Source organism: Pleurodeles waltl, chromosome 1_1 (genome assembly GCF_031143425.1).
Source record: "Pleurodeles waltl isolate 20211129_DDA chromosome 1_1, aPleWal1.hap1.20221129, whole genome shotgun sequence".
Taxonomy (NCBI): Eukaryota; Metazoa; Chordata; class Amphibia; order Caudata; family Salamandridae; genus Pleurodeles; species Pleurodeles waltl.
The window spans coordinates 397,386,300-397,402,374 of NC_090436.1; the positions used below are offsets into that span (position 1 = coordinate 397,386,300).

The following is a 16,075-nucleotide window of genomic DNA, read 5'->3' on the forward strand; positions in this document are numbered from 1 at the left end:
TCTGTCCCGATGGAGGATTCTGAGCCCCAGAAAAAACACTGTCTGAACTTAGAAATCTTGACCTGGCAAAGGAGTTAAAAGTATTTGGCCAATGAGGGGACTTCCCTAGGTGCAAAGCTCTGAGCTTTTCCCACCAAAGCCAATGGCTCCAGCGGGCCTTCGTCCAACAGCTATCTGGCTTTGAAAGGGCTTCCTCGAATATAGCTGGCAATGTTGTACTGTTGGAAGATTTAGACTTCAATTTCAGAGACTGATAGGTTGATTTAAAGTTCGGACTACAGATTTTACCCCGTAAGGGATACAGCTAAATATACTTGGTCATCCTGACAGAATCATTGTACTCTGGATTCAGAGATGTTCACTACCCCAGTGGACATCTCTGACATTGGTAGGAACTGGTTGATAGGAAGCAGTTCCCATCCATGCATTTTAAAGTAAGTTGTGCAGCCTTGTCAACATGACAGTGGTGAACAGCACATCTTTTTTTTATTTTCAAAAATAAAATTCTAGAGTGGGATTCTCTTTTTGAAAATAAACAAAGCAAATTCCCCGCACCCCTTTTGGGAGGTATCTCTCTTTGCATGGAGCGTGTCATTTAAATGCTTTTACTTTCAATTACTGCCACGTTTTGGATGGCAGTGTGTGAAAGTAAAAACTGGCCATCTGTCCGCTTGCTGTAAATAGAGCAGGACAGATGGCCAAACCTCTGACAGCCTTTACTCTGCCTTGCCTTCAGAACAGTATTTCAGCAGCATAGACATCCCTGACATCCTTAATTTCCACCCAAGTCTAAATGAGGACAGCGGAACTTCAGTTTGACAGAGAGGGTACTCTGTCTCTAGATCAAGCCCTAAAAAAGTTATGCAAGTGTACTTCTGCTGGTATTGTTACTATTGTAAGAACACTCTTGGATCCTCCCTACATGCCTTGATCTAGTATGGAAAATATTAATGGAACAGACGCCAATTTGCTATCCAGCACCACATATTGTTTGGTTGTCTGAGGCGGATAGAGCCGAGAGTGGAGTTGCAGCGATGAAGAGATTTTGCTAGGAGAAAATGCTTTCAGGGTCCAGTGTAGGCGCCTGGATATTCACAGGGTGACAAATCTGCAACAGAAATGATTGTTACTATCACAGGAAACTCTTTCTACTACTTCTTCTCCAATCAGATGTGTCTTCCTACTATGAATGACAATGTCTCCATCTCTTTCCTTGTCTGCGCTGCATGATCCCTTATGTAATTCCTATTGTCATTTGAGCTGAAAACATAAAAATTGTTGCTCTCTCTTGTAAATAGCTAAAACATTTACAGCTGTGAAATGAAAGCAAATGGCTTAGATTCTGCTGCTGAATTTAGCTAAGATCCTGCCCCATGCCTATTTGTTTGAAGCATGGTCTTTTATTTGTGCCATTATTAGCCTATTCAAGTGTCTAGGTTTTAATCCCTGAAGAACCTAAGCGTGGGCATGTGCCATGGTGGAATTCTGAAAGGAATATTTTCCCTTTCGAAAGTAAATTAAATGGGACAGTTTGATTGGCATATCATGCTGTATTGCTCAAATAGTGACCTCATCTAATTTTAGGTCTGAATGCAGTTTTTGTTTATCTCTGTGCGTGACTTTCCAACGTACAGCTTCCAGTGCATGAAACTTTCTACTGTGGTTAAAAGCTTAAGTATTATAGGCAGTATTCAATAAGACTCAAATTGCTCCACAGACCAATGTTTTTTTTGTCTCTGAGGTATTATTAGTTTTTCACAGTGGGTCAGTTATTGCAAACCTTTTTTGTAAGCAGAGACCTACATCGCCATGATCCTGTAACCTGGTAACTGGCCTTTGGCTAAGCCTTATTCTTTGTTCATGTTATGTCTGGTTGAATCACTCATCCATATTTAGCCCTCTGGTCCCTTCTTTCAGGCTAAGATGATCTTGTGCCTCCACCCCTCTCATATGCTTGGGTCGAATGTATGTCGGAACAACACATGCTGGAACCACGCATGCCTGAACAACGTGGTAAGAACAATGACTGTGTTGTTACCACTAATGCCTTTACCACCAATGCCATAACAACGATTTTTCTTTGTAAAGGCATGCCTGGTAAAGGCATGCGTGGTTCCAGCATGCAACCCCCCTCACCCTGCCCCTAGAACCTAAAACTACCCTGACCCCCCCACCCTGCCCCTAAAACTACTGGGACCCCCCACCCGCCCCTAAAACCTAAAACTACCCCTGCCTCTAAAAACTAAAATTACCCCAACCCCACACCCCACCCCTAAAACTACAGCGACCCCCTCTGCCAAAACCCAAACTACCCCGACCCCACACCCCACTCCTAAAACTACCCTGACCCCCAACCCCGGCCCTAAAACCTAAAACTACCCGACCCCCCACTCCGCCCCTAAAACTGCTCCGACCCCCATCCTGCCCCTAAAACTACCCTGACCCCCACCCCTAAAAATTAAAACTACCCCAACCCCTCACCCTGCCCCTAAAACCTAAAACTACCCGACCCCCCACCCCGCCCCTAAAAACGAAAATTACCCCAATCCCCACCCCTAAAACTACTGCGAACCCCCACCCCTAGAACTACCCTGACCCCCAGCCCGCCCCTTAAACTACCCAAACCCCCCACCCCGCCACTAAAAACTAAAATTATCCCAACACCCCAATCTCCCACCCCTGCCATTAAAACCTAAAATTACCCAGGCCCCCCGCCCCTAAAAAACTAAAATACCCTGACACCCCACCCTTAAAAACGAAAACTACCCCCCACCCCAGCCCCACTTGCCTGGCCGCGTCCTCTCCGATCCTGAGTCTGTTTTCCTCTGCCTTAACCATGCATGTTTTTTGTTCTGGACATGCGTGGTTAAGGCAGAGTAAAACAGTCGTTGTTCAGGAAAGCGTTGTTCCGCTTTCATGGACAACGACCCTTGTTGTTCCGCCGTCGTGGTTTAGGCTGCTTCCCGCTTGGGTCACTTTGCAGGCATCTGACAGTGATCAAATGTAGATGCTCTCTTCTCAGCGGTAAATCGTTTTCAGTCCCCTTGCCGAACTCTGGAATTTTCTGCGGTGCACAGAACCATCTTAATTTCCCCAAAAAAGGTGAAAGCCCCTTCTTCGGCTCTCTGCGGTTGGCTTTTCCCCCACCTACATTTATCCTAATGCCATGATGCCCCTGGCTGTATGTGCTTTTCGAAAGTTTGCCTGTACTCATTAATTCTTTTACTGATCTATGTCAGTATTTGGTGGTTCACATGTGAAAAATTCTCGTTATATAAACATGATGTTTGATTATGTATAGGTCTGCATTTGCTTTGACAACATCTTTTTTCAAAACTGTATTTTATTTAGCATAGTACGGCACAACTCTATCTTGAATGTCACACCATTTTCATGCAGTACATCTGATTCTTTCAAACCAAAATTGACAGTGCAGTCAATAAGATGAATAAACAAACAAGCATAGCTCCTCGTGAGAGGGGGAGAGGTGAGGGGTAAGAGACAGCCACCAGTAAGTGGGTCATACTGCCATCTAATAGTGAAGATTGGCGTCAGGTGCATCGCGTTTCTTCAGCTGATGATTTGACAGCATCTTGATTTACGACTTTGCATGTTTAAAGTCCCACTAATAAAAAAATAATGTTTGGGGATCTGATCAGACATATGAAGGAAGGGAGTCTGAAGATGGTATAGTTAGAAAACGTTACGCAGTACCTATTGGATATACTCTGAGGCTCACTCCCATGGCTGGGTGGAGCACCACAGCCATTACTTAGAGATCCCCACCACGCATGCAGGAATCTTGCGATATATCTATCGACTGTTTCGGGACTGATTTTCAAAGGCATGTAATATTAATGAAAGGCCTTCTGCAGTACTACTTCCCATACTCATAAAAGCTTCTGTGAATCAGCCCTTAGGAGAATATAATTTACTAGTGTGCACACTGCTTAATATCGATAGTAATACCTGTAAGTGTGTTTGTTACAGATGTTCCTGCATTTCGATGAACATGGACTTGTGACATGCTCTGCGGACCACCTCGTTATTTTATGGAAAATGGGAGAGAGGGAGTCCAGGCTGCGCAGTTCAATACTTTTTGAGAAATTAGAGCAAAACGGTGGACTGCAGCCAAAGCTTTAACAGAGTCCACGGGAGAAATAATCATGCACGGAATGTATCCAGGAGTTTAAATGTGCCTATTAGTGGTATTTTAAAAAAGTTAACATGTTGTGCATATATATAAAATAGTTATGTATTGTTTAAACTAACAAGAAATGTAAATATGTATTGAATGTTTCAACATGTTTTAGTTTCGTGTTGCTTTTCCACACTGTGAATAATTTCGGGTACTCTGTTGTGAAAAAAGTGTGAAGATTATGGATTATATTTGTCATTTTTTCAGTTGATGGCCTGGTGAGTTTGATATGTATTTGCGGATTAGTAGTCCAAATTAAAATTAATAAAAATGCAAGCAAGGTTTTGAGGGACAGTGGCCGTCAACATTTTTAAAATAGTGGCAATGTTTTTCGCAGAGCCACCAGTAAAATACAAAGCATGTCACACTCTGGCTCTTCTTAAAAAACAGAAATATATTTTGTGTTTGATTTTGCCCCGTTATTACAAGTTACGGTAGTATGAATGTTTGAGGTTCGCCTTTTGGACTTTGAAATGTATTGTTTGAAATCGAAAATTATGCAAATGTACATAACAAAGAGGTACACCTTCATGTTGTTCTTGCTTAAATTTCAGGCAAGGTGTCAAATCTTATTTAAAAAGTAAAGATGTGATATTTCTGAGATGCTTCACCTCAGTTAACCTGGTATTCGATGATTCCTTTTCTTGTTCCTAAACATTGATAGACTTCTTTAATGCAAACACACCTCAATATTTTTTTGTACAAACTGTACTGCTTCATTCTACATGTTACTTCGTAACAGTTCTATTGTTTTAAATCCCATAGTGAATGATTATGTTACGGTCCTCCAGTGGCTCAGTATAGCATCTGGCAGGTGTATGGTATCTCATTCACTCGTGTGAAGCACCAAGAGCCAGGACTGCTGCTTTTCCTTTATCTATTACTCCCTGCGTATGCATTCTATAAGGACCCCACACACCTCCCTTGTTTGATTCTCCCTTCTTTACATTCATTTGAACCCTACAATCCACATGCCTCACATCATACCACGGATGATATGATTTCTCCTTTGCTATTTCTCTATAACTTTAAAGTCCTCCTCTTCGTGCGCAAGGCCAACCTTTGTATAAACAGTGATTAGAACAAAAAATTAATTTATACAAAAGACAACCAAAGCCTCTCCTTCCCTTATGTATGACAAACTCAGTTATTTAGAATAGAATATCTCAGAGAACAGATATGTACCTTTCTCACTGGCCTCCACCTATGGAAGTCATTTAGGGATCGCCAGGGGTTGCAACTGCGACCCCTGACTTGCCCTTTGCGCCCCCGGCACTGCCTTTGTGACCCCTGGCCCCACAGGTGGCAGATTCAGTGCCAGGAATACAATGACAGCTCATCCTTAAGGACATCAGTTGGGGCTCCACTCTCTTTGCTTTCTGTCACTTTGTATTACACTGATAGAGAATAATAATATATTATTTACTATTATTGTAATAAAAACAAAGTATAATTAGCTAGAATATGATCGTCCGTGACAGCTGAGGAAAGTAGGAAATGCTTTTAAGTGTATGTTGTGTGCATGTTTGCGGGTGAGCCAAAGCTGTGACCACAGTGTTAGCACGCAGAGTTCCAGAAATGTTTATCTGTCAGACGGCAACGTGGATATCTCTGCAGACATTTACAAAGACTACTGCCTGGACAGTCAGGTCCGTAGGGATGGGTACTTTGCCTATTCGGGTCCAGCAGGACATTCTAGTGTCATCTTGGTTTGCAGAGCCACCTCGGGGGTGGGTATCTATTCAAAGCTAAAGAATCTGCAACTAGAAGTCTCTGTCTGAACAAGCTACTTACCTTCAGTCACGTCTTATCTGGTAGAGACAATATCTAGTTGCAGATTCCTTACCAACCCACCCATCTTCCCCACTCTGCGAACTGATTTCTAGGGGCAGGGACTCCCCTTTTAGGGCCTTAGGTTTGATGTACAATTAGTCAGTTTCTTTATGGCTCTGCGCTTCTGGTCTGCAAAGTTGTGAAAAGAAACTGATGTCAGCGTGCCCAGGTGTATAGGACCTGCAATGTCATATCCGGTGTGGATGACATCAGACGCAGGGCTGATCAGTGCCACCTAATGTTGCTCAGGGGGTACTGCTCGTGAAAATATTTCAGATTCAGTCTGATGCCAGGGGAGAATTCAAAGGTAAGGAATTTGCAACTAGATATTGTCTCTGCCAGATAAGGCATTACCAAAGGTAAATAACTTGTTCATATGATGGAGACTTCTAGTTGCAGATTCTTTACCTTCAACACCTAACTGTAACATCCCTTTAGCACATACTGAGCAACAGGCATAAATGAACTAAACTCCCCCCTTGTCCCAACAACAATAGTTTGGAAAGATGATTTCCACACACTGAGTATCTGCTGCTCCAGGATACACTGTAAAGCAGATTATATGTCAACACCAGTATTTCTGGTGCACAAACAAAGGATATAAATCTAAAAGTCCAATCAAATTGTCGACTGTTTAATTTATTTGTTATTTAATTTCAAGGCAGTCGGAATTTTTCATAATTCCAATACGTTACAGCCAAAAACACAGCCAGTGCATTCGTTCACCACTGTGAACTTCTTCAGGGCCGTAATATGACAACATAAATACTCATAAATAGTGCAGAATAAACAACAATAATCAATATAAACAAATTATCCCTCCTAACGTGAGTCCTAAAACCTTCCACCTATATTCGCACAAATAAGTGTTGACTAAAAACATAGTAAAAAAATTATACATTGCTCCCTAAAGGCATGATGTACATCACATTATTCCAACCTTACATTTTCACATATAGTGTCTATATCCAGTCCTTGGTATCCTGTGTTGGAGCCAGTTATTTCAAGGGAGGAGATACACACGATAGAAAGAAAGCCATTCCCAAATATACTCTCCAATTAATATTGATACAAGACCATCACTGAATAAGACCAGGGTACCTTTTACAGCTCAACATGGATGGCACTAGGTAATGTAGATTTTCCACAGCCTGGTGGGCAGAAACAAATTGATTTTATTAAAGGCATGGAGGCTAATATTATGCACAATTCTTTATTGCCACCAATCACAGAAGCTCCTTTAATGAACATAGAACTTACAATCTCAACATATCAAAGCCAGAGAACCCCCCAATCCTCAGCCTTCTTTTGTAGCAGCTGTGTTGAAAATAACTTCACATGCACCACAGTCTCTATATCAGTCTATGGAAAAAACAATCTTTTGAACAACATGGTCCTCAACTAATTCAATGAATATTAACAGCAACCCTTCGAAATACCATATCATGATCATCATTATGCTTGTCCTCGTGCTACGTGACAAACAGAAATTAATTCTTAAATCAGGGTTGGGTTAACGGGAGGGATAATATTAGCTTCTGTGTCTTTTATAAAATCCAGATTTGCTGCCCCCCAGGCTGTGGAAAATCTACATTTTATGGCAAGACCCAGAGGCTAACTGTAACCGGGCGTCTATTGCCACGGTTATGCATCAATTCCCTGAGCCGATAAGCTCATACCCCCGGGGTACTCGAGAGCGAACCATCATAGCAGAAATGACGTCGGAGGAGGAGTTCCCGAAGAGAGAGAATGAAAGAGACGTAGGACGACGTGTTGAGGGGTCGGAGAAGCCGGAAGGAGACTGGCTAATGGAGACCGGAGAGAGGGGGACGCCCGGCGTCCCCGGAGAACCACGAGCCGGAGTAGCAGGAGAGAGGAAAGCCTCCAACGAGGACCGGTGGAGACTGGAGTCAGGCGAAAAGCTGCGCGAGACGCCGAAGAACTCCAGTGAGACGCCGGAGGAAAACGGAGAAAGCCGCCGCGTCCCAGGAGGGGCGTGGCATACTCAGGTATGATCGTACCTCAGGTTTAAACTCCTACCTGAATGGTTGCAGGGTGGGAAACGTCTAGTGGGGGTGAAGGGAGGACTGGGGGAGAGGTGCTTTAAGGAAGGAGAGAACGTCTAACCCACAGACAGGGTGGTGTAAAAACCCATTCAGCTATAACAGAATAATAAGAGAGAAATAGAGAGAGTATCCACGGGAAGGTGAAACCACTATAGGTATAATCCCCCTGCACAACCCTGCACCCCTACCCTCCCACTACCCTACTAACCACTTACATACTCTAAAGCCAACATCTACACTTACCTGTTGTCCCGTTCTTTCTATTTTGGGGAAAACCGGTCCATCTCTACTGGGACGAGGTCCAGAGCCTAATCCACCATCAGAGGGACGAAGTTCCGATATCCACCCGAACGCCCTGGAGGAAGCAAAACATCACATCACACTGGTGAACTAACTAGGAGACGAACAAGAAATCCCAAGAAAGAGATAAGAAAGAATCTGGAATACAAATACCAATAAAGAAATTATCAAACAAGCTCGGTGCCTATATAGTTATTCCAATATCCACCACGGGTAGACCCAGAACCCATTACACTAACATTATGCAAGTTTAAAGCTTTTCCAATAAACAATTTGCTGCGTTTACAACTGGTTTAAAATACAATTATCTAAAAGTCCCTTCATTCGATCAATCATCACAGTGAAGGATATCTTTCAGTGAACAACCCATCATGAAAGCTTTTGAAGCAGCTGCTCCTCTCACTGAATGTGCACCAAACACATCAATGTCCACCTCTGCTTTACTCATTATCTCTTTCGCCCATCTTGCAAGCGTTGGAGAAGACACTGCTTTAAAGGGCTTCTTGAAGGGCATAAGTAACTGATTCACTCCACTCGGTCTCACCTGCTCCATTCTCTTCTCATACTCCTTGACACACTTAACCACACACATATTCTCTTTGTTCCCAAAAAAGGGGTAGAAAATAGAACATTAATTTGTTTTTGTTCTTGTAGATTGAAACATACACCTTTGTGTGAATAAATTCTACTTGTTACATCAAGTGCTTTCACATCAGATACCCTTCTAAATGAAACCAAGCACAACAAAATTGTCAGTTTCATGGATATGTCCCTTAAGAACAGTTCATTTGAATCGCATCCAGTCAGAAAATCCAAAACTCTAGAAACATCCCTTACTGAATTATACCTAGAAACTGGAGGCTTAGCTGAGCTTACACCCCTCAACAACCTACACACTACTATTTCCTTTCCAACAGAAGATCCTTTTACCAACCGATGTCCTGCAGCAACTGCTGATCTGTACACATTCACTGTTCTATAAGACAAGCCACCCTTAAACTTTTCTGTCAAAATATTTACCACCTCCAAGGAAGACACAGAAGCAGGATCAAAGTCTGTCTTCAAGCACCAGCAAACCCATTTTTTGCCATGCCAATCTATATATATTTCTTGTTCCTGGAGCCCAAAATTCCTCAATAAGAGATGATGCCCGTTCTGAAAGACCTGGCGCTTACCATGCTCTCCTGAAATTCTCCATGCCACTAACCTCAACTGACTCTATATTACTAAATCATGAAATTACCCTGGCAGACCCTTTAAAAGGTCTAGAAACCATAGCAACCAAATTGAAAAATCCACTGACAGATCCAGGAGAATAGGGTACCACACCTGAGCTCTCCAAAATGGAGCTACCAACGCAATCATCTCCTTCTACCTGCGGACTAGTAATGTCACACAAGCAATCATCGAAAATTGTGGAAAAGAATAAGGTTTGAGGCCCCTCCAGTCCTGATGGAAGACATCTATTCCCGCTGACTCCTGATCCACATGCCAACTGAAAAACCTGCTCACTTGAGCATTCATCCTGTTGGCAAAGAGATCCACCCCAAAGGGACCCCAAACCTCTTGCACTTGCAAGAAAATTTGTATGTATAACATTCAGTCACTGAAATCTCTGAAATTCTGAGAGCACAAAGTCTGCCACTACATTGCTCAACCAGGGATATCTTCCACATGATTTAAAGTCCTCTCTTCAGACAATAATCCTAGAACACCTTTGCTATCTCTGTCAAATCCCTTGTTCTGGGACCCCCTAGTTTGTTCACATAGCAAACCGCAGACTTGTTGACCCTCCACAGAAGCACTGAGCATCTTGCCTTGTCCTTTGTGAAAGACTTTATTACAAAATATCCTGCTAGCAACTCCATACTATTTATATGCATGTCCTTCTCGTCTTCTGTCCACTGACCTCCTGCCAACAGTGAACCACACCGAGCACCCCATCCATCTAAACCCGCATCTGACTCTATTACCCGCCCTGGGGTCGCTCCAAGGCTTGCTCTCCTGTTCCATGCCTCCATATTTGTTAACCACCATCTGAGCTCTTCCCTTTCCTCCTGCTGAAAGAGTAAACTCCGAAGAGTATTTCATACCATTTTCCAAATGTGCTGCTTTTAATCGTTGTAGAGTTTCTTTCGCGAACTTAACAGTCTACTGCTCGGATTCATCTGGGGGCGGGACAGGCACCAAGTTGCACTCACTACCCTGCAACGCCCAATGTGGAGGGGTGGGTTGGGTGCCCCGAACTTTGAATACTACTATGCGACAGCACAATTACACTGGCTGTTATATTGGTTGAGAAGGCCTGAGTCACTTAAGGCAACATGGGTACGGATGCAGCTGGGAGATATCCCCCTTTACACATGGCTATCTGAGCATACACCAAAATGTCTCAGTGACAACCCTTTACTGACGGCAGCGTACACCAGCTGGCAGGGATATATAGAGGGCGGAAAATCCATCCCCCCATATTCGCCCCTTATCCCGTTAGGCCAAATACCAGGACGCACACAATTACTCAGAGCTCACTCCACTGCTCCATGGGTGGAGGCAGGGATAGAGACAGTGGGGGACTGTTTTGATGATGGTATTTTGATGCCCTTTGAGGCTATTATGGACCTTGCGTTGCTGGGGCAGGACATTTTATTACATACTACTGTATATGTCATCTGATTAAAACAACATGGGCTCAAGGGGAGCAGGAACCCGTGACTTCCCCCGCCTTACATATACTGTTATCAGACAGTGGTTCAAAAAAAGTAATCACTAACTTATATAGAGCATTGACTAATGTGGATGACGCACAGCTTGAGGTAGCACTCCACAGATGAAATTCAGCCCTCCCCAAGCCTCTGACCTCCAAGATATGGACCGAGGCCCTTCAGCAGGTGCAGAGAGTGTCTTGGAACCCTAGGTTTCGCTATAACCCTGGGTTAACTTTGTCAACCAGACGTAGCTGTCCCCACACCGTATTCAGCTCATGTACCCTGCATCAAACCCGGCATGTCCCCGTTGCGGGCTCCCTGCAGCCCGCTTTTACCATATGGTATGGGACTGTAATCCGTTGCAGAGAGTCTGGCAGAACATAGTAGCAGACATTACAGATATAACAGATCATACATTTACACTTAACCCAGAATCCTGTCTCTTGGGAATACGCCCTAGAGCTAAGCAACATATGCACATCCATAAGTTTGCCGATCTAGCGTTCATCATGTACAAACGATTAATTGCTATGGGACGGAAGGCATCTCGACCACCAGAGTTGCCCAGCTGGCGCGTCATGACACTAAAAGGGGCATACGTGGAAACACATGTACTGCGTTCCCTACGGGATAGGGGTCAAGCACTTACAGGCTATGATACCTGGGAAACTTTGGTGGCTAAATTGGAAGCTAAAAATGATGAGCGCCCGCCGTGACTCACTAAACGGCAGACAGAATACTAAAATATGTTTCAGCCTTTTATGTTCCCCTAAGTCGGACTGGCGACAAATGGTCTACAAGTGGCTTTTTATTACTATTGAGCGAACCTTGATAACGTTCAGTGAAGGGCGGATCGGTTTGGGTAGACCTGCAGTGGAATGTTATACTGACTAGACTAATTGTCCAATCGTATATCCACAGGGAATATTGTAAGGAAAAACTAGCCGTCCAGGCTTTAGATTTGGTGACAGGGAAACACACAGGCAAAGCTAATGGAATTATTACTAGAACTGTGCCATGGTAATAGGATTGCTAGAGGGGGTATGGAATTTGTGTAGCACAGGCACTGCAATGGGGGTGATGTAAGGTATTGTAATGTAAAGCGATGATATTGCACGTCTGTACTGCTTGGTGTCAAGTGATAGATTCAACGCCTCAATGAACATTTTTTTCTTCTTGGAGTGTGGTGTATAATAACCCAGTTTTGTAATTGTAGTCGACAATGTGTGTTGAAATTTATAAAACAGATTAAAAAATATATATATTAGCCTTGGGGTGCGCCAGGTCCCCAGGGGCAGATTGAAATATTAAAATAAAGAGAGGGGCACATGAGCCCCCCTCCTAGGGCACATTTGAGCCCCGGGGACCACCACCTCCCCGGAGCTTTATGGTAATATCAGAGTGGGCCGCACATACCCCCAGCATGTCTATTAATTTAGCCCTAGGGAGGTAATGGTCCCCGTGGCATAGTAGTCCCAGGAGGGGGGCTTTTGGGCGGCCTCCCTCCTTTTTTAAATAATGCCTTGAGGAGATAGTGGTCCCTGGACCTTCAAAGAGCCCAATAGATAAGGGTATTTTTGTGACCCTCAAAACCTCCCATTCACTACAATACATTCAATGTGGTGCTATCATGTATCTTGGTGACAAGATGGTTGCCAGCAGTTCATGGTTGAGATCTGTGCTTAGGCTCCGTCCAGATATACAAATGTGGTTTTCTTTAAATATCTCAAAAACCACTGAACGGATTTACACCAAATAACAAAAAGGGCTCTTTTTGGACCTTTCTGCCAAATTTGGTGTATTCCATCTAGTGTGTCGGGCTGTAGTCACGTAACATGGAAAACACACTTTTTTTTTTTCTTTTTTTTTTTTACCTCTCCCCTTCCTTTTTCTTGGACCCGGTTGGGCGGATCGCTGCAAAACATTCTGTGCACAAGACCCAGCTTGAAAGTTTTTTGGGACAATTTTATGAAGATTTGTCATATGGCTCCAAAGATATAGCCAAGTAAAAAAACGCTTTTCCTATGGAAGCTAGGTCCTAACTGCCCACCAGTAGGATAGTAGGATATATATATATATATCTGTTTCACCTGACAGGTGGTGATCTCATAACCTTTTGCTGCCACCCTCCATTTTTCTGACCCTGTTTTTGCTGGTTTCAGGACTCTGCACACTTGACCAGTGCTAAAGTGCATGTGCTCTCTCCCCTAAACATGGTAATATTGGCTCCTACCCAATTGGCATATTTAATTTACCTGTAAACCTCTAGTAAAGTGCACTAGAAGTGCCTAGGGCTTGTAAAATAAATGCTACTAGTGGGCCTGCAGCACTGATTTTGCCACCCACATAAGTAGCCCCTTAACCATGTCTCAGGCCTGCAGTTGACTTGGCATTTAAAACTACTTGCCAAGCCTTCATTTTCCCTTTTTTTCTACATATGTGAACCCTAAGCTAGGCCCTAGGTAACCCATAGGGCAGAGTGCTATGTAAGTAAAAGGCAGGACATGTACTTACTTGTCTTACTTGTCTTACACTTCAAAGGCCAGTGGCCTCCCTCACATAAAGGATTGATAACCCCCACAGGGATCCTGGCAGACAGGGCTGGGTTGAAAGGGGACCTCATGTCCTTCAAAACCACTGTTTGACGTTTCTCCCACTTCAAAGGCACTTTTAGGTATATATACTGGGTCTCTGACCCCACCAAATCAGACACTTCTGGACCTGCAACTGGACTCTGTCAGAGTGACTGCCTGGCTGCCCAAAGGACTCACCTGGGCTGCTTTGCTGAAGAGGACTGCTCTCCTACTGTTTCCCTGCTGCCTGCTGGTCAATGACCCTGCTGGAAGGACTCTGCCTTCTTCCACAAGTGCTCTACAAGGGCTTGGATTCAGCTTGCCTCCTGTTCTGAAGTCTCAAGGCCACAAAGACTTCACCAAAGAGAAGAAAATTCACTTTCATTGGAAAATCGAAGCAACGCCTGCAGAAATCGATGCAGCACCTGCCTCGCGGCTGAAAAAATCACTGCATTGTCTACGGGATCAATGCATCGCCTGCTCCTTCTTACCAGCGCGTCAAGGATTTTCAACATATTGTCCCTGGGCCTCAAATAGTGATGAACCAAGGCTGGGCTCCTTGAAAGCGACGTATCCCCTTGCAGCTTGGAAACAAACAACTCATTGCCTGTGCAGCGCCGGAAAATCATACGCAGCGCCTTACATTTCGACGCATCTCCTCCTCTGCGACCCTGTGCGTTGTTATTTTTGACACATCCCAGGTATTGTGTGTTACAAGGATACAACCCCTGATTCTTAAGGATTCAGACACATTTAAAACTTGACTTGTGCATATTCGATTTTTGTTGTTTTGGTCTTATTTTATTCAGTTAAATATTATCTATTTTCCTAAACTGGTGTGTTGTACTTTTTGTGGTGTTTTCACTGTGTTACGGTATGAGTTATTGCACAAAAACTTTACATATTGCCTTCTAAATCTGATAGAGACTTCTAGTTGCAGATTCCTTATCTCAGAATTTCCCCCAGACTAGATCCGGAGATTTTTCTTCGAGTAGTACCCTTGCGTGCTATCAGGTGGTGTCGGTTGACTCAGCGTCCTCAGTGTGATGGCGTCAGTTCTTTCCTTTCCACGCCATGCGCAGATCCGGAGACAGCTACCCTAGTCATTTTTTTTTTACTAAAGTCGTCCTTTTTGTCGTGTTTTTCATGACTTTTTGGTCTTCCGACCGACTTCAAACTGTGCGATGCCTGTCACCGCATGATGTTAGTGACAGACCCACACCTGGTCTGTTTATGATGTCTGGAGTGCGAGCGCAACCACGACCTGAAGTTGTGCCTCGAGTATTGAACCATGCACCCGAAGGCTTTGAAGGAGTGGTCCCTGAAGCTCATATCAGCCGGACGCACGACTCTGCATTGCTCCCGGTCTCGCTCAAGAGGAAGGTCTCAAGACCACTCACAGAGTTATCACCACTCCTCTTCCTCCATATCTTCAGGTCATTCAGATAAGAAGTAGAAAAAGTCGAAGAAGGCCAGGCGTTCACCCCGTCGAGGCCTCCATCCGTGGAGCCTACTTCTTGATCCGCTCCGCGCCTCCACGAGTTTCCGGGAGCTGGAGCCACACCTGCCCAACTCAAAGACTTCTATGAGGCCATACGTCTCATCTTTGTGCAGACTGACCCCCCCCGCTGCGCCTTTGGAGCCTGGGGGCTTGGATGGGGGTCCTTTGGATTCAGCGCTGGCAGCTTCGTCCTCGGCTTCCGAGGGCCCCTCCAGGTCCACTATAGGATCCGTGCCGACGCCAGTCATACCATTGTGACCTTCCTCAGCGCAGGCTAAGAAATTGACACTCACATCGCTGGTTAGGCCCACAATCGACATTGACCCAATCCTCATCCCTGACGACCTGGAGCGTTGGTTCCGATTTTGATGGGCCCTACTCACCCTGGGTCAGATTCAGAGCCTTTTTCTTTTGTGTAGAAATATGAGGAGGAATTGGAGGGGTCGCTAGACCCTTTAGAATACCAGCTAGATTATCCTGATGAAGCCCTCAATGACCTCCTTCTGGGTACCTGGTCCGGATACAGCACAGGGGGTCCTGTGAATCAGACCATTGCCCACTGCCATCGGCCCGGCCCAATCGACCCTAAGTTCCTGCCCCACCACCCCATGCCTGAGAGCCTTGTCATCCAGGCTTCTTCTTCCTCTGTTGCATTCCCTTCCGCTCCCCCGGATCGGGAATCAAAGGGACAGGGCCAATTTGGGAAGTCGATGTTTTCTTCCTCCAGTCAGGCATTGCGGTCTGTGAACACCGCATGCTTTTTGGGCCATTGCACCCATTCGTTATGGGATACAGTCACACAACTCTTGCCGCGGATCCCATGACCGACTCACTAGGCAGATCGTTTGCATCGACAGTGGCCTTGAGGCATCATGCCTGGTTGCGGCCATCTGGCTTTT

The 16,075-nt window shown here is 44.6% G+C and overlaps 1 protein-coding gene across 2 annotated transcripts in view; it reads left to right on the plus strand.

Annotated features, from left to right (window-relative positions):
• The window catches only part of WDR41 (WD repeat domain 41), a 404,073-nt gene extending 399,248 nt beyond the window's left edge, over positions 1 to 4,825 (plus strand). For both annotated transcript variants that reach the window (XM_069223450.1, XM_069223458.1), the window contains one exon: positions 3,991 to 4,825. In XM_069223450.1, the coding sequence (XP_069079551.1) occupies positions 3,991 to 4,143 (153 nt within the window). In that variant the 3' untranslated portion in view covers positions 4,144 to 4,825. The remainder of the gene's footprint in view (positions 1 to 3,990) is intronic.
• Positions 4,826 to 16,075: the final 11,250 nt, after the last annotated feature.